Genomic DNA, 18,396 nt, shown 5'->3' with positions numbered 1-18,396 from the left:
GAAATAACGCTCCACTTTCCTGCCACTTCCCCTGCTAACTGACAGCCTCCGTGTCTCAATGAGACAGCCAACGGATGCCAAACGCTGCCACAGGATGGGCTCTGCAGCATATGGCGCTTGTTTATGCAACACCACTTGAGTTTACTTGTGCTGAAGAAACACATCTGTTCGGCGCAGCGATACGAAGACGAGCCAGAGCGGCTCTCAGTCTGTCAGTCTGCAGGAAAGAGTTGGCAAAGGAGAAAATTCGGTGGAATTTTTCAGTTTTTTCCACATTTCGCAACACGTCAAAGCAAAGAGGAAGTTTTTTTTTTTTTTTTTTTTTTTCTTTAGAAAGTGGAACTTGCTGCACACAAGAGGCTCAGAGTAGAAGATAAAAACAGAGCATCTTCAAGAGACTCTGGATTTAAAACTGATCAAAGAAGCAGATATCAGGGTTTATTTGGGCATTTTATGCACCGAAACAGCTCGACTTGTCAGCCCAGATCTCAACTGAGCTGCAGTGCATCATTAATGAGGAAAAAAAAGGTTTAGTGGTCTGAAAACTGGATTTAATAAACAGACTTAACTCTTAATAACACAACTGTCAGAACTTTGGCGAAGGACACCGACACCGCGCTTTTAAAATAACTAGAAGACGAACAAAGTGCCGACTTTGAGAGCTTTGATTTAAGGGAAACTGGAGCGTAAAGCTTCAGCAGAAGGAACTCTGTTTCCACATTAAAGCTGAAGTTTAAAGGAAAACGTGTCCAACAACTGAAGTTTGATCGTTTTTAGGGTCCGGGAAGCATCGATTAAGCTCCAGTTAATGCACAACTTCAGCTGCTCTGCTAATATCCGTCAGTCTCTTCTTCTTTTCCTGAGTGCAACAGTTAAATGTGATTTATTGCGTCAGCTGACAGTAAAGTTGCATCTTATCTCAGCAGCAGCAACACCCGTCTGAGCGCTCATTTAGTGAGACACTGGCTGTGTTCGAAACTGCATACTATATACTCATCGATCAGACAGTATGCAGAGCGTTTACCCACAATGCATTTCGCTCCTGCCCGAGCCGAAATCAGCCGGCCTGAAGCTGATTTCCCTTAAGCTCTAAACTCTGTAAACTTTAGAAACATTTGAAACATTTTCAGGTGAGAAAGTAGTCGTTTAGATCCCCAACGTGTTGAAAACCTGACAAAATACCGGCTATTTACAATTTTGTTCCCACGAATTCGGCGCTACTAAAGCTAGCCGCAGTGAGCTAACGCACTTCCGGTTATTTTCACAAAATAAAATACCCGTTGCCTTTTATCATAGGGAAAGCCATTACCATACAATTGGTGCTTTTGTTTTGAAAACAGGAAGTGAACCTACCCTCGTTGTAGCTAGCTTGAAACTGCCGTTTTGACAGGAAATGACGATCGGCGACGTCACGTTACGTTGCATCTTGGGTAGTTTGAGTATGAGTAGTAACCTCATGATGCATACCCAACATTTCAGAGAATCTAGTATGCATCCGGGAACTTCTCGCTTACTAAAACTCGCTTACTAACGTAAGTTAGTATGAGTAGTAGGAGAAGTATGCGGTTTCGAACACAGCCAGTGTCGTGAAACCAAAGCAGAATCATGGATGATAAAACAGCCGACCCCAGCAACAACAACAACAACAACAACATACAGGATAGTCAAGTCATGGCAATAAAGTGGACATTTTGAAAGCTGAAGGTTGGGAACTTAAATATAGTGAGTAAAAATAAATATGGTACCATAGTCTTAGCTAAAAAAGAAAAAAATCTGATTGATGCAAATACAGTTGAGCATCGAAGCTTTTCCTCCATCACAGGCACAGATTATTTCTATAATACTGAACTATTAAAGCTACTCTTTTGAGCCCACAGACAACATGAAGTCAAGTAAGTTTTGATGATATTAGGAGGTAGAGTTCTCAACGGGTAAATATAAGCAGATGACTCGGGTCGGGTCGGTCCTCGGGCTAAATCTTTTCCGTCCAGTGGAAAAAAAAAATGTATTAATAATCGCTGCTGTTTACCGTGAATCATGGTGAATTTCCCCTTGGGGATCAATAAAGTAAGTATCTATCTATCGTAACGAAAGTCTGCATGGAGCGGGGACAGACATGACACCGCTGCGTGCACGCCTTTAGCGGAGAAGAAGATGGAGTTGGTGAAGAGCAAACTTGCTGCAGGTGAATTCACCGTCGCTACAGGAGTGGGAAAATCAGAGGTCTGGAAAGTGTTTGGAGTGGTGCTGGATTCTGATGGAAATTCCACAGGTTAGCTAGCCTGGGAATTCCCATGCTGCTTTGCGCTCGATTTCATTCTCACTGCAAAGGCAGCCTGGAAACCACCGCCCTTAGTTTTGCCTGAGTTTGGGAACCAATCACAGAACGGGGAGCAAGACAATGACGACGTCTATGCGCTACACCGAAGCTCGTAGAGTGTTAATCCAACATGACAGCGGACACAACTTTACCGTTCAATGCAGCCTTAGAAAGTGTTTCGGAGTAGATTCACCCTGGGGTCATTTGAACCGTGATATCCAGCCAAGTAGCCCACCCGAAGTTTTTCCGATCTTGGCTGAACATCAGCTGAGTTACTGAGTTATCCCGAATAGCTTAGTAGGCTACAAGCGCTAACAGACCCTGGCAGTATCTCCAAAATTACCACACTAAAATCACATGCCATGACACCAAACTTCTACAGTAGTACAAATATGGTCTGTACTCACCAAACGATGCATTTGGAAGTTTGTACATAGTCCAGGAGTTTATTATTATCATCAACACAAGCCTGATAGCTTTTCTGCTGCTAAAGCTTCGTTGACGTCACTTCTGGGAGCTTCAAAGTAAGATGAGGGTTGATCTACTACTGTAGACAACAAAGCAAGGCTGCTCAATTTCTCCATTATTAAAATAAATTCACAACTCTACAACATAAAAATTCATGTAGAATATAGCATATAGGCCTACTTTGTTGTCAATTTGAGTAGCTTAGAGCGCAAGTTTACTTTTATTTTCCATTTTTTTCTTCTTCCTCGTCGAATTTCTGTCGTCATCTGGTATAAGTGATACAATTGGCTATGAATCGCGCGCAAAGCAGCATGGGAAGAACCTGACGTCATTTGATAGACATTCGTAGCGCCCAATAAACGGCTCCAGGCATTCGTAAACCACGCCTCAAATACGAGAAAATGCACACCTAGTTCCCAGACCACCATCTCATCGAGATGTGGACGCGTCAGCCAGGCTACAGATTAGGTGCAATGCTCAAAATGCTGTTAAAATATGACAGCAAAATAACAGCTGTGGGCATTCGGCCCACAGCCCGTCAGTCTCCATAGGATAACATGGGAAAACTCGACCCCCGGCGTCGGGCCGGGTTCGGGTCGATAATTCATATTGATGTGTCGGGTAACATCGGGCTCGAGCTTTGAAAGCCACGGGCCGGGTCGGGTTGTAATTTTCAGGCCCGTTGAGAACTCTATTAGGAGGTACATACACTGGATCTATGGTGTTAAAGTTTAACTATCAAAATGTATTCGTACAGTAGTAAAATAACCGGTAAACCGGATATGCTAAATGTAAGCTAGCTAGAATAAGGCTATGCTATCATGGTGCTAGGTACCTCAAATGTGATACATTTACATTTTAAAATGGGACGTTTGGGTCCATTATCTGCAATATCATAGAGACAGGAAAACATTGGTGCATGGCAACAAGAGGAAGACAGTCCACGCTACAGTTGATGCTCAGCAGTGTCTGGTTTATCACGTGCAGCTCAACAGGTTTAACATGCTGTCCTAGCTAAGTATGTGCTCGCTCATAGAGAATTTCCAAAGGAAGGACATTAGTCAACCGGTGGCTCTTTCTACAGCCAATTCAATTCAGAAACTAAACAAAAGCTCATCTGGAGCCGGTTAGATATGTAGCATAAGGTAAAAAATAGAGCTGGGCGAGTTAAATAATTAACAAGTTAACGCCGATAAATATTTCATAGCGCATTAAAGCAGTTTTTAAGATTTTAAAATTTTACATTTATTTTATTATTGTAAAAGTCTGTTGCTCACAGGCTTTTACTTTGTAAAAGTCTGTTGCTGTCTGCTGTGGAACCAGAAAAGAAAGTAATCGGCGGATCCACCAAACGTGGAGAAGGGTACGGAACTTTTACTCGGCCTTTTTCATTTTAAAGTTCTTCCAGACGGCGGAGTCGACAGAACCAAAGTCATCTGTAAACACTGCCAAGTTGAATTGTCTTCTCAGCGTAGTAGTTCCAGTCTAAAATATCACTTAAAGGCAAAACACACAACTGATAGCAGCAAGTCATTCAAGGAAACAGACAGTGGAGCGAGGCTTCTACATAAAAACTACAGAAAGATGCTGATGTTAAAAGTGTGTTTGCACAACAAATGTTATGGCACTTTCATTCATATGGCAGCACATTTACAATAAAGCTAAATGCTAAAAGGTACACGCTACTTTTGGATTTTGCATACAAATGCAATTAATCGTGATTAATCAGGGAAATCATGTGATTAATTAGATAAAACATTTTAATCATTGCCCAGCCCTAGTAAAAAAGTATACCAACAGTTAAAGAACCACCTTTGTGACATTGAAAACTGGCTTTTAGGCTAACACACCTTGCTAACACACCTTAATCTTGCTCCACTAAACACGTCAACTTGATTCTGACGCAACTGTTTCACCTGCTCCACAACTTCTTACAAAAAAGATATATCTAAATCACAGTTTCTCAATCAACCTTAAAATGAACAAATCATATTGTTGAAATTTCAATCAATTCTGGGGAAACTTTCCAAGACACCATTTAAAAAAAAAGAAAAGATCCTCAAAGCTGAACTGAACACACCGAATAAGAGAGTTTAAACACAGAGATCTGATCCCTACCCTAAAGTCATGAAGGGAGAATACTACAGGATGTAAGACTACAAACACCATGATGCACAGCAGAATACTGAGGGACCGTGCGGTTACCATATAACAGGGATACCCATATCGGGACCTTTTAGAGGTTTCCCTGGTTACAGATCAATGCATCATTAGCAGGCTGGTGCAGAACTCAACAATCTTTTAGAGAGATCCATTTCATCTGCATCAGGTCGGCTATTCTTTCAGTACGTGTTGATGTTGGCAGGGCAGCAGCATGTGACTCAGCTTGTAGTTTAATTACAACAAGAGGAACGAGAGATTCAGCAGGAATAAAACAGCCGGTCCCATCTTCAATGTAGGTCAACGGTTTGGGGGCACTTTGGACTCTATGACGTCGAAGGGGAAGAGGGAGCGTGACATTAAATATGCAAGGTTTGCAGGATGAAAGCCAAGTGCACGCCATCCTCTATGAGAAAAATGTTGGACAACAGCCTCAACAAAGACACCAAAATAGCCTCATCAGTCACAAGTGAAGCAGTTTTTTACACAGGAAGGGTTTAACGATCAATATCTGCTGGAATAATCCCAACTGCTTATGAAAACTCTGAGAAAGCCAAGAGCCAGAAATCAATACCTGATCAATAGCCTATTTAATCCAGCATGTTTCTGTTGGTTTAATTTAACTGATGGTGGAAGAGATCCAAAACAAAAATCTTCCTTAAACTTAACTCAATGTATATTATAATAACTGAGCCTTAGATCAACTGGAATTAGCAGTTATCTGCACGTATAAACATAACGCTGACATGTGGACGTTAACACCGACTGCACAGTAACAGAGTATCATACCTGCGCCTGTGGAGTCGATGAGGTTTCCGGTCAGAGAGACGCTCGTAAAAGGAGTCCTGGTTATTTAAAGCCGGAACAAATCCAATTAACCGGGGCCGCCTCTGAATAAATCCCTAACAGCAAATCAAATCTTCTCCATCTGCCAGAGACCGAATCAAACTGATCAGAAGTCAATTCATCCGACAACACCGAGCAGGCAGCAGGAGACCCTGTAGTTAGTTATTCTAACCACAAAAGGGCCTCTAAATCATCCCCAAGCACTTGAAAATGAAGTTTAATTATACATAACTCCAACTATCCATCCATTTTTTTGTGGGAAATCGCTTCAGCTTCTGAATTCTGCACCAACATGTTGCCATAAAACTTCTATTTGCTCCTTTATAGCTAAAGAAAAGGATGAGGCAAAGACCTACCTAACCCTAACCTAACCTTAACTGAGGAATTATTCAGTGAAAAAATATTATTCTCATCTCAAACAAAGCCTGTAAGACTCAGAAGAAGAGAAGAGTCGAGTTGCTGTTATTTATCTGGAGCTGGTGAGGTTCCACATCCAGGTCAGATCAGATCAAACACGAGTAACTAACCTGGAATTCACCCGATGTCGGCTTCACGAGCAGAAAAACGACTTTACAACAAGACAAAGATAACTTAACAGGAGAAGAGTTCCCAGTGTGGTGTTAGCATGAGTTCCACACTTTGGAAGAATTACTGAAATACACTTTTAACCAATGGATAACAATGGAAGTAATTACCGTATTACTGCTGTAATATAGTAATTATAGTGTAATATAGTAACTGTAATATAGTAACTACAGCACTAATTACCGTATTACAGCAGTAATTATAGTGTAATATAGTAACTGTAATAAAGTAACTACAGCTGTAATTATAGTGTAATATAGTAACTACAGTAGTAATTATAGTGTAATATAGTAACTGTAATATAGTAACTACAGCTGTAATTATAGTGTAATATAGTAACTACAGCAGTAATTATAGTGTAATATAGTAACTACAGCTGTAATTATAGTGTAATATAGTAACTACAGCAGTAATTATAGTGTAATATAGTAACTACAGCTGTATAGTGTAATATAGTAACTACAGCAGTAATTATATAGTATAATATAGTGTAATATAGTAACTACAGCAGTAATTATATAGTATAATATAGTGTAATATAGTAACTACAGCAGTAATTATAGTGTAATATAGTAACTACAGCAGTAATTATATAGTATAATATAGTGTAATATAGTAACTACAGCAGTAATTATATAGTATAATATAGTGTAATATAGTAACTACAGCAGTAATTATATAGTATAATATAGTGTAATATAGTAACTACAGCAGTAATTATATAGTATAGTGTAATATAGTAACTACAGCTGTATAGTGTAATATAGTAACTACAGCAGTAATTATATAGTATAATATAGTGTAATATAGTAACTACAGCAGTAATTATATAGTATAGTGTAATATAGTAACTACAGCAGTAATTATATAGTATAATATAGTGTAATATAGTAACTACAGCTGTAATTATAGTGTAATATAGTAACTACAGCAGTAATTATAGTGTAATATAGTAACTACAGCAGTAATTATATAGTATAGTGTAATATAGTAACTACAGCAGTAATTATTTAGTATAATATAGTGTAATATAGTAACTACAGCTGTAATTATATAGTATAATATAGTGTAATATAGTAACTACAGCAGTAATTATAGTATAATATAGTGTAATATAGTAACTACAGCAGTAATTATATAGTATAGTGTAATATAGTAACTACAGCAGTAATTATTTAGTATAATATAGTGTAATATAGTGTAATATAGTAACTACAGCAGTAATTATAGTATAATATAGTGTAATATAGTAACTACAGCAGTAATTATAGAGTATAATATAGTAACTACAGCAGTAATTACTGTACTATAAGTCGCACTTTTTCATAGTTTTGCTGGTCCTGCGACTAGTCAGGTGCCAGTTATATGTAAAAATATATATGATTCAACATGTTTTTGAATGTTAATTCATACTGCCTGGCTTGTTAGAACTATCTGCAGCTCCTGTACCACTGAAACATTTACTTAAAGACAACTGAGAAAGACTGAACACAAACAAAATGCCGCCAAAAAGAAAATCCTACCCTGCAGATAAACTGCAGGAAGTAAAATATGCAGCCGACAACGGTCATCGAGCAGCAGAAAGAAAGTTTGGAGAGAGGGAGAAACTGACTGAGGGAAAGCAGAGCTTAATCTTACTGCGATTAAGAAAACAAAGAAAGCTAATCACGGGCTGAAAGCAAGATGGCCCGAGCTGGAGGAACGAGTCCACAGGTGGGTGTGTGAACACGTCTCCACGCCCTGGTCGTTGCCAAGGAGATGAATATAAAGGACTTTGCAGGCGGCCTTCTTGGTGTAACCGCTTCATGCAACGCAGGATTGGTCTTGGATTTTGTCAAATAAATTTGTAAATAAATGCGACTTATAGCCTGGAAAATACGGTAGTCGTTTTACTTTCAGTTATAAGCAAGAAACCAGATGTTTGTTGTAATTTTTCTCTGCCAAAAGAAAACAAAACTATCGAAAACAAAAATGAGCATCACAACATCACAAAGTGCAAGTTGATGTTTGTAAAGTGTTGAGTTTTAGAAGTTAGAAGCAGAAAATGACGACTATACTGACTCACTGTGTTATTACTGTGTTATTTCCGCTCAAAAACAAGACATCTGAAGCCATTAAGTGATAAACTGATGCAAAGCAAAGCTGTTAAACAAAAGGAGACGAGAAATAACTCACATTCCATTAAACGTCAGCAAACATTCATTTAGAGTACACGACAGGACAAAAAAATAAAATAAAAAAAGGGAATGTAATAGCTGATTTGGACTGAAATGGAAGCGTTTTTACACACCACTTCATTTCCTGACAGAGAAGCCTCAGAGAGCTGGTGCAGACACCTCATGTTTCCCTTTTTTAAACAGATGAGAAATAAACTAAAGAGGAGAACGATCCCTAAAGAAGTAAACTCACGTGACATTCGGTTGGAAATGGATAAAAACAACATTTTGATGTGTTTGAGCCCAACTTAAAGTGGATGGTCAGACACTAAATTCCTGCTCTTTCCTTTCTGTGGTGCATCGAATCTGAGCGACATCATTTCTTTACCTGCATGTCACAAACTGTGACTGATGCGATTATGACATGTTGTAACGAAGCCTTTTCAGCAGGACACACATCCGACTTCGTCCACTCTGAGGCAACAAGCTAAGAAGGTTCATGTTTGAAAGGAGAGAAACTTAATTTAGATAATCAATCCATGCAAATTATCCAATTACAACTTTGACTTCTTCTGACCCGATGCCAACAGAAATGCTTCATTTCACCTTCTGACTTAGTTTCTTCTGCCGTATGGGAGCAAACTTTGGCTCTGGTTTGAGGGTTTGCTTCTCATCTCAAAAGCAATTTAATTATCCCCGAAAGAACACAAAGGGAACTCGAACACAAGAAGAAAAAAAAAGCTCAAACGCGGCCAAATCGATCCACAAAAGAGAGTTCAAACTATGAGCTCTTTGGCAGGGGGAGGAGTGGGGTGGCTTGGGTCCAAATCATCCGATAATCAGCCAAACTAAACACCGCTCCAGAAAGATTGCATCAGAAATGCAACAAGAGGCACGGCAAACACACAAAAAGCTGTTCGCCAATGCAGAAGGGCCGATTACTGATCTATAAACAGCTTGAGCATTCATTTACTTTAATGGCTTCTGAGACGGATGGAGCCAATCAAACCATTTTAGTGACTCTTGTATTCATTCCACAGCAGACGGAGCTGAGAGTTAAACCGGCGTTACATGATGATGTTTGCATTAAGAACGCTTTAAAATCACCAAAAAGAATTTACATTTGGAAATCAGCACCAATGTAATGGCGCTTTTCCACTAGCTCACCACGGCTCGGCACGGCTCGGTTTGGTTGTGTTTCCGTCACACTTCGTGCCTCCTGGACGTGGGCGGGGTCGTCGTAACACGGCTGCTGTGTTGCTGCTCACCCTGTGGCTTTTTGCCGCACAGAAGGCGAGAGAAGAGAGCCAGAGAAGACTCCTGGCCGCCAGACAAAACAGTATTGAAAAGTACCGGAGAGTTTTGTTACGAGCTTCAAAAAGACGACGTTTGGAGGTAAGCTAACGGTTGCTAACGCTAGCTTTTACTATCCGCGTTATGACGCTTCCAGTGACGACACTCATCGGCCAATCAGTGGAAGGCAGTCGGCTGACGTCACGTTTTAGTAACGCTTCGGCCCGCTTGGAACCAGGGCTGAGGTGGTGCGAAAAATCGTCCCGGTTGCAGGTACGGCGTGCTAGTGGAAACACGCAATAGCGCGCCGAGCCGAAGCGAGCTAGTGGAAAAGCACCAAAAGCTGTGTGCAGTATAAAACTCAGAAACTTATTCCTGCTTACTCTGCTTAAACGGGACAGGAGCAAATGATTTATGATGTCATATAAAAGCCTGGAATAAAGATATAATAAGGCTCAGATTGGCACGAATGATCCGGAACTGCATGCTGGATATAAACCCTACTTATGGTGGTAAAAAATAGAAGAGCCAACATTTACAGGTTAGTCTGTTATTGTCCTTTAAGTCAAGCTAAAGTTTAAAAAGATGTATCTTAACATTTTTTACTGCATCTCCAGCTGTGTCAAACCAGCATCTTTACCCCAGTAAACATGCACAGGATACTGCATACTCATCGATCAGACAGTATGCAGAGCGTTTACCCACAATGCATTGCGCTCCTGCCCGAGCCGAAATCAGCCGGCCTGAAGCTGATTTCTCTTAAGCTCTAAACTCTGTAAACTTTAGCAACATCTGAAACATTTTCAGGTGAGAAAGTAGTCGTTTAGATCCCCAACGTGTTGAAAACCTGACAAAATACCGGCTGTTTACAATTTAGTTCCCACAAATTCGGCGCTACTAAAGCTAGCCGCAGTGAGCAACGCACTTCCGGTTATTTTCACAAAATAAAACACCCGTTGCCTTTTATCACAGGGAAAGCCATTACCATACAATGTGATGGACTGGCGGCCTGTCCGGGGTTTATCCCGCCTCTCGCCCGATGACCGCTGGGATAGGCTCCAGCCCCCCCGCGACCCGACCGACGGATTCAGCGGGTATACAAAATGGATGGATGGATGGATGGATGAGTAATTTCTCTACGAATAATCCGTGTAGTTATCCATGTACTTTGTTTCAGCAGGAAACAGATAGAAAGGAATTTTGACCGACGTATGCTAGCAACGGACAGCGTCTCCGGGAGGGTAGACGACCATAAATCATGCTTAACCGCCCGCTGGTCAGGGCTCATCACTCAGTAAGCTCGCCGTCACCATTTCTTCCCAAGATGGAGACCCCACTTTGACCCACTCAGTGACACCAGGCAGTGAGTCCAAAGGTGCCGCCGTAAAACCGAGTCCTGCGCTCAGAGTGAGAGTCACCAGCCACCATCTTTGTGCTGTTACATGTGCAGATCTGGAAGGTGGAGGTGGAGCAGGTGGTGCTAAATAAGGACATTTACAGACCCCCATTCACTGAATAAAGGAGTTTTTCTGGCATTAATAACTGCTGAAGTGGGATCTCAGAGAACAACCTTTTGTTTAAATGTGTACAACATTTAATCGCTCATCTAATTCTACCGTCCTGACATCATGCCCAGTCCTCACCTCTTCAAAATGCCATCTGAGAGTTGAATAGCCGAGATTAGAACGTCGATGAGAGTTCACATGTGCGTACGCGTCTCGCAGCAAAGTAGACGGATGGATGGAGGGACCTAATTGAGCATGAAAGGCAGCGGATGTCCTCTGGTGTTTCGGCTCAGACGCCAGTCAAACATCTGCCCGCCTGCAGCTCAAGGACGGCCGCGTGTCGCCCAAACAACCGCATAGTCCTTCATGCTCAGATTCACCAGGAAACACGGGCTGTGGAAGCACCGATCTGTACGTCAGACACCTCGAGGTTTTCTCAGTTAGCGGTGGAGGATGGTTAGAGAGCTGGATGGAGTAAGGAAATCTGTAAAGAGATGCTGAAAACAATGTCGCTCCTGTGTGTTTATGACCCACGAACAAGTTACAGCCTCGTTATTCATCGTTTTCCAAAAGAATTAATCTAAGTCAAATGTGCCAATCATCAGCAACACAGCGACCATCTCAGCTGATTACGCTGCAATGTTTTACCCATTTTAATGCCAAAATAGCACACTTTCCCCCTCTAATACGAGGCAGCTGACTGCTTGCTTTGCCCTCGGTGCTCAGACACCACACTGCTCCCCACTTCTATAACAGATGGAGACGGCATCCGACGACTTAGCGGGTTGCGGTGGACCAGAATTAGTCAAAAAGTTATCTGGTAAAATGCATCCGACGTGTCTTTTTAATGCTCCCGTCGGTTTCCGACCCTTCGTGTGAGATGTGGCCATCGTTGAACGTGCGTTTCCTTGACTTATTTGTTCTGATCACAGCACACTCCTTTGGTTTTTGACTCGTAGATCTATAACTCCACATGTACCGCCGTTTCTCTGGGAAGCTTAACTCACCGTATGAGTCTCGGGGACAGAAAATGAAAGGCTTTGGGTGTAGCCGTTGCAAATCTTAACCCTCTGTGTTGGGATTTTGGAGCAGCAAGGTTCCAGTTTGTAGGATTCAATGACATCTAGTGGCCCAAACTGCGAATTGCAACCAACTTAATTGCCATCAAAATATGAAAATCGCTCCACTGTAGACCCGGTCCTTGGTTTGTCCCTTCTGGACTTTATCCAACTTTTTTTTTTTTTTTTTTTTTTTAAATCAAGGTCACGCTGGCACAACCATCACCTTTGTAATCTCTTTTCTTGGAACCATTTATGCTATAAACAACAAGCTAAGTAGCTGCGTTTGTAGCAGCTTGATTTGACAAATGAATCCGAAGAAAATAACGAGGAGCAAAATCAAGAAAAAGAGGAGAAAGTCTAAAGTCTGGGAGCATTTCAAAGAAAAGAAAAGAGAAAATACTGTACGCTTCTGTCCGTTGTAAAAGCCAGTTAGCTTAGCACGATAGCACAACGTCAATGCTACAGCATCTCAGCGGAAAGCAGCCAGTTCACATATCGAGTCCACTGAGCTGAACAAACAAGGGAACATTTAATGTTAGCATTTTAATGGCAATCAGCTTGTTAGCTGAGAAGAAGAAACAGAAGAAAGCTAGCAGAGAACAGAGGACAGAAGGAAGCTAGCAGAGAACAGAAGGAAGCTAGCAGAGAACAGAAGGAAGCTAGCAGAGAACAGAAGGAAGCTAGCGGAGAACAGAAGGAAGCTAGCAGAGAACAGAAGGAAGCTAGCAGAGAACAGAAGGAAGCTAGCAGAGAACAGAAGGAAGCTAGCAGAGAACAGAAGGAAGTCGAGGCTCGGGCTTGGACAAATAGTGGCTAATTTCACCAGAAGTTCCTCCGAACTTTAAAGAAATCTCGTAATATGGCACTAAAATGCACTTTTTCAATACTTAAATTTGTTGCACTTTCTGAAACATAAACCAACGAATGGTTCAAGTTACGACACATGAGTTTTTTTTCCCCATTCAAATGGTTATTACTGCAAAAGCTTTTCTTATCAGATTAATCAGTGGAATACTCGATAACCTGAATAAACGTTTGCTGCAGCCCAAGCTAAAAATTCACAGCCCTTTTAAGTTCTGAACAGCAAATGAATTAAAATAAACATCTTTCAGAGAAAGATACTTCAGCTGCTGATTACTGCTGCTGGGGCGCTTCAAGGCTCAACTGGCGACCCGAGAACAGAGGCTGCAGCCGGGCCGGTTCGACTCTCGGCCCGGGTGGCCCGGGGGCCCGGGGGCCCGGGGGCCCGGGGGCCTTTGCTGCCCTTTCCTGTCTGACATGTAAAGGCCACTGGAGACAAAAACTTGAAAAAGATGATAACAAAAAATACTGCAGCTGATGAGGTGACAGTGCAGAACAACTAGTCATATGAAAACAAGCAGCGTCATAAATCACGGCGGTTGGTCTCGCGGTGCGTCTGCTGAGCTGAGCCAGACGGCCGATCGGACGACCTCAGTTGCTCTCACGCAGGGCAGAGTCACGGCTGCCGCCATGTGATAGCTTGTACCGACACACACAGACCGGGACTCTGTTAGCTTTCCTCGCTCCATCACTGTCTCACACACAAACACGATCTCAGGAGGGGATGGCGAGCGAGGCTGTGATGCGCACACACACGAATTAAAAGCAGCCCCCTACCCGAGTCGTTGTTCTCAGAATCCATCTTGTTGGAGGCGAATCCAGAGGCCAGGTGGACCTCGACTCCTGCGTCTCTGCGTTTCCACCCCGGCGCTCTCTAGGCGCCGCCTCCCCCCCCCCCTCACACACTGACACTCATCAGTGACCTTGCAGTGTTTGTGTTTTCGCCCTCGCCGACAGCAGCAGCTCTGCTGAGAGCTGCTGCTGTCCGGTCCAAACGGCCGAAACGCCCCCGCCGGCGCCGACTAACCTCAGAGCTGAGGGCCAACGCGCATATATGCACCGGGGAGGACGTTTTAAATCAACCTGATTGGAGAATAATTCTGCAGCTTTACTGAGATGGACACCTGAGATGAACGTGTGTGGGCCTCCGGTTATCCAACACAGTTTTAAAGAGAGTGAGGACTAATTTTAGACCTGAAACATGAGAAATCTCTCCCTGGTTTTTAGCTGGATGACACAGCAGAGATGGTTCTAAAGAAGAGAAAAATCTCTGCAGAGTAACAGCAGCACGCTCAGAAACTTCATTTAAAACTATAGCTGCAGGCAGCGATGGGGGGGGCTAGCAGCATAGCACAATAGGCAAGGCTACGGCTGCTCAGGAAGGCGTCATGAGTCTATGCACCAAGTTTGGCACCCTAAAGGCTAAATGTCACCAAACTTCTTGGGCCTCTCAAAGGAGTGGTCATGAGCCTGCGTTAGAAGTTTGACGTTAAAAGATCAAAAGGTTGCCGAGATATGGCCTCACTTCCTGTTTGGCGGCGTCGCCAACAAGTTTGATTGGCTGGTACAGGCAAACGGAAGCGAAATGAAAGATTCCACACTATGACTTTTGTGCGGCTTGGTCTGAAGATACTATGTGCCAAGTCTCGTGGATATCGGACAATCCACGTGACCTTAAATGCTCTTTGAAGGTTTTTGATAAAAATCAAAAATGGCACAAATTATGTCATGGGTTACGATAACCTCGTCTGCATCCAGGGATTCCAACGATGCCTCATTTGTGAAATTTGGACCAAGGGGTCCAAAGATATGAGCAAAAATGCATTTTTGCTACATATAGCGCACCCTAAAGGCTAAACGTTACCAAACTTCTTGGGCCTCTCAAAGGAATGGTCATGAGTCTGCGTTAGAAGTTTGACGTTAAAAGATCAAACGGTTGCCGAGATTTGGCCTCACTTCCTGTTTGGCGGCGTCGCCACCAAGTTTGATTGGCTGGTACGGGCAAACGGAAGCGAAATTAAAGATTCCACACGATGACTTTTGTGCGGCTTGGTCTGAAGATACTATGTGCCAAGTCTCGTGAAAATCGGACAATCTGTGTGACCTGAAATGCTCTTTGAAGGTTTTTGATAAAATTCAAAATGGCGGAAAACCTAGTAAGACGGAAAATGACGTCATAGGGTGTGTTGGACTCGTTGTGATCCAAGGATTCCAACGATGTCTCATTTGTGAAATTTGGACCATGGAGTCCAAAGTCATGTAGCTGAATGCACTTTGAACTTTGACGTGTTGGTGACGCTAGAGAGCACACTGTTGGGGCATGAAAATTATTAGGTTTGTGTTTGGCACTGTGCTGAATACTTGTGCCAGATTTCACAACTTTTTACCACAGCGTTCATGGGGCTGTGTTCGAAACCGAATACTACATGCTCATCGATCAGACAGCATGCAGAGCGTTTACCCACAATGCATTTCACTCCTGCCCGAGCCGAAATCAGCCGGCCTGAAGCTGATTTCTCTTAAGCTCTAAACTCTGTAAACTTTAGCAACATTTGAAACATTTTCAGGCGAGAAAGTAGTCGTTTAGATCCCCAACGTGTTGAAAACCTGACAAAATACCGGCTGTTTACAATTTTGTTCCCACGAATTCGGCGCTACTAAAGCTAGCCGCAGTGAGCAACGCACTTCCGGTTATTTTCACAAAATAAAATACCCGTTGCCTTTTATCATACGGAAAGCCATTACCATACAATTGGTGCTTTTGTTTTGAAAACAGGAAGTGAACCTACCCTCGTTGTAGCTAGCTTGAAACTGCCGTTTTGACAGGAAATGACGATCAGCGACGTCACGTTACGTTGCATCTTGGGTAGTTTGAGTATGAGTAGTAACCTCATGATGCATACCCAACATTTAGGAGAATCTTGTATGCATCCGGGAACTTCTCGCTTACTTAAACTCGTATACCAACTCAAAGTTAGTATGAGTAGTAGGATAAGTATGCGATTTGGAACACAGCCATGCGGAGACTAGAATTTATTCCAAATCAAACCAGGTGATGATGCACGACCCGGGAAAGAACAAACACAGCCTCCACACTCTTGATGTGAAGGTATGAAATGAGCATTTCCTGCGTTCCGATCTGAAGAACGACGACATTTATTTGGTGATCTGACACTGAAGATCCAGTAAAACTGCAGGAAGAGGAAAGATGCTTTGGCCACACCTCCTTTTAGTGACTGAAACCTGTTGATTTATGAGGTTTTTTAATGAAGTCAACATTTCTTTTCTCATGTGTCTATGCATGAAATCTGCACGTTATCCTTTAATTTATCTGGACTGTTGCTTGTTTTTAAATTAATTTAAATTATTTTATTTGTTTCTCTTTATAGATAGATAGACGTCACGTTACGTTGCATCTTGGGTAGTTTGAGTATGAGTAGTAACCTCATGATGTATACCCAACATTTCGGAGAATCTAGTATGCATCCGGGAACTTCTGCTTACTCAAACTCGCATACTAACTCAGAAAGTTAGTAGGAGTAGTAGGAGTAGTATGCGGTTTGGAACACAGCCAACGTCTGTCCCAGAGCTCAGTTCAGTAAACACAGCAGAGGGTGAGACGGTCGAAATCAGCCAATTAAGAACAGTTTAAAAGTAAAATATAACAGAAAACTGCTGCTGTTTTCCCACATAAAACAACTATTACCACCCATCAATAAAACTGATGCATTCAGGTAACGATCTGAGAAGAGTTGGAGCAGCTTTAATCACCTGAAGGATGGATTATTGTACCTGTGCAGCCAGCCAGTCCCTTTCAACAGCGTCTGCAGCTTCTAATTAATACCCTAAAAACAAAGTATTGCCCCACCAGCTCCCGATTTCATTCAGAATTGATTTTTTTAAAAATCTTTTGTGTGTTTTTTTAAAGCTTTACATGGGCTGGCACCAGCTCCTCTGTGCTCACTTTAGGTGCAGATCCTCAGATAAACTGCTTTCAGCTGAGGTTAGTTAATAAAGACGATGGTTTCTTTTATTAAAACGCTCAGCTAAAGACGTATTTGTTCTCCTTGGTTGTTTTAAATGTGCTTTATGAATAATTATCTAATCACAAATGAACGCACGAGGACACACGGAGGACTGAAAATGCACCATTTGCCGGTCAAAAAGGTAAAGCGTGAGACACAGAAAACGGCTGAACAACATTCGAGCTCCGTTTGAGGACAAAGATTAAATCCGACTGAATGTGTCGTACAGTTTAAACAAAGTCTGACTCTTATATTCTCTAGAAAAACTGCGTTCATGTATTTAAAACATTACAAGAATATTACTGGGCATGTATTGTTGTAATGTTTTAAATACTTGAACGCAGTTTTTCTAGAGAATATAATTGTTTTGTATATGGGATTATTCTCCATCGACTCTTCTGGGCTTTCACATGCGCGAGCCTACAACCAGCCGGTGAGTTACATGCTGTTTATAAAGTTGTTTTGTAACGTCCCCATGCCAGTAATGTGAGAACCATGCATATGGTTTTGATGGTAAGGCTTGTGACTTTATTGTCGGATGGTTTATAAAGTGGTGTGACGTTTCTGCAGTGTGCAAGTTGTTGTTTTACGTGGAAGGGTTAGCGCTTGCCCCTTAGCCACCACGTATTAGCCTCGCATGACATGCTGCGCGGACAGAGCGATCTCCACACAGGGAGCGCAGATACGCACCTCTCTGTGTCCTACTATCACTATTTGACAACCTCTAGCAATGGAAACACGCTTCAAATGCCCCGGAGTTCCCCTTTAACTGGATCAATGTTAAATCACCTACTGTCACCTTTTGGTGTAGGGAAATGTTCCGGGTCCTCCCCCATGAAAGACTTAGTGCAGTTGTGAAGGGTAATGAGAGGTCCTTTAATGAAATGTGGGCTCCTCTGCTCAACTATCTACCCGACGAATTGACTCAGCTTGTGATGAGGGGCCAGTCTTCCCTACAATGGCCACGCCCACCTGATATAAACCTATATGGGTCTTTTCTTGCAGTTACATACGACCATATTTAATTATTTTAAGTCTGCTTGATGTATCTCTGTTTACTCTGTGGGAAGCTGGTGTGACTTGGACTACATTAATGGAAGATCTGCCTGCTTAGGA

The 18,396-nt window shown here is 42.2% G+C and overlaps 1 protein-coding gene across 4 annotated transcripts in view; it reads right to left on the bottom strand.

Moving 5' to 3' along the window:
- efr3a (EFR3 homolog A (S. cerevisiae)) overlaps positions 1–18,396 on the bottom strand; it is a 158,354-nt gene that overhangs the window by 122,466 nt on the left and 17,492 nt on the right. Inside the window, exon 1 of one of the 4 annotated variants that reach the window (XM_075482693.1) lies at positions 14,033–14,344. The exons of 2 other annotated variants lie outside the window; for them this stretch is intronic. In XM_075482693.1, coding sequence (XP_075338808.1) covers positions 14,033–14,057 — 25 coding nt within the window. In that variant the 5' untranslated portion in view covers positions 14,058–14,344. Of the gene's footprint in view, positions 1–14,032; positions 14,345–18,396 lie in introns of those variants that run through there. One more of the 4 variants, XM_075482692.1, reaches the window with a different exon arrangement.

Source organism: Odontesthes bonariensis, chromosome 14, assembly GCF_027942865.1.
Source record: "Odontesthes bonariensis isolate fOdoBon6 chromosome 14, fOdoBon6.hap1, whole genome shotgun sequence".
Classification (NCBI taxonomy): domain Eukaryota; kingdom Metazoa; phylum Chordata; class Actinopteri; order Atheriniformes; family Atherinopsidae; genus Odontesthes; species Odontesthes bonariensis.
Note: the sequence above shows the minus strand (reverse complement) of the source record. Positions and strands in the feature narration are given on the sequence as shown.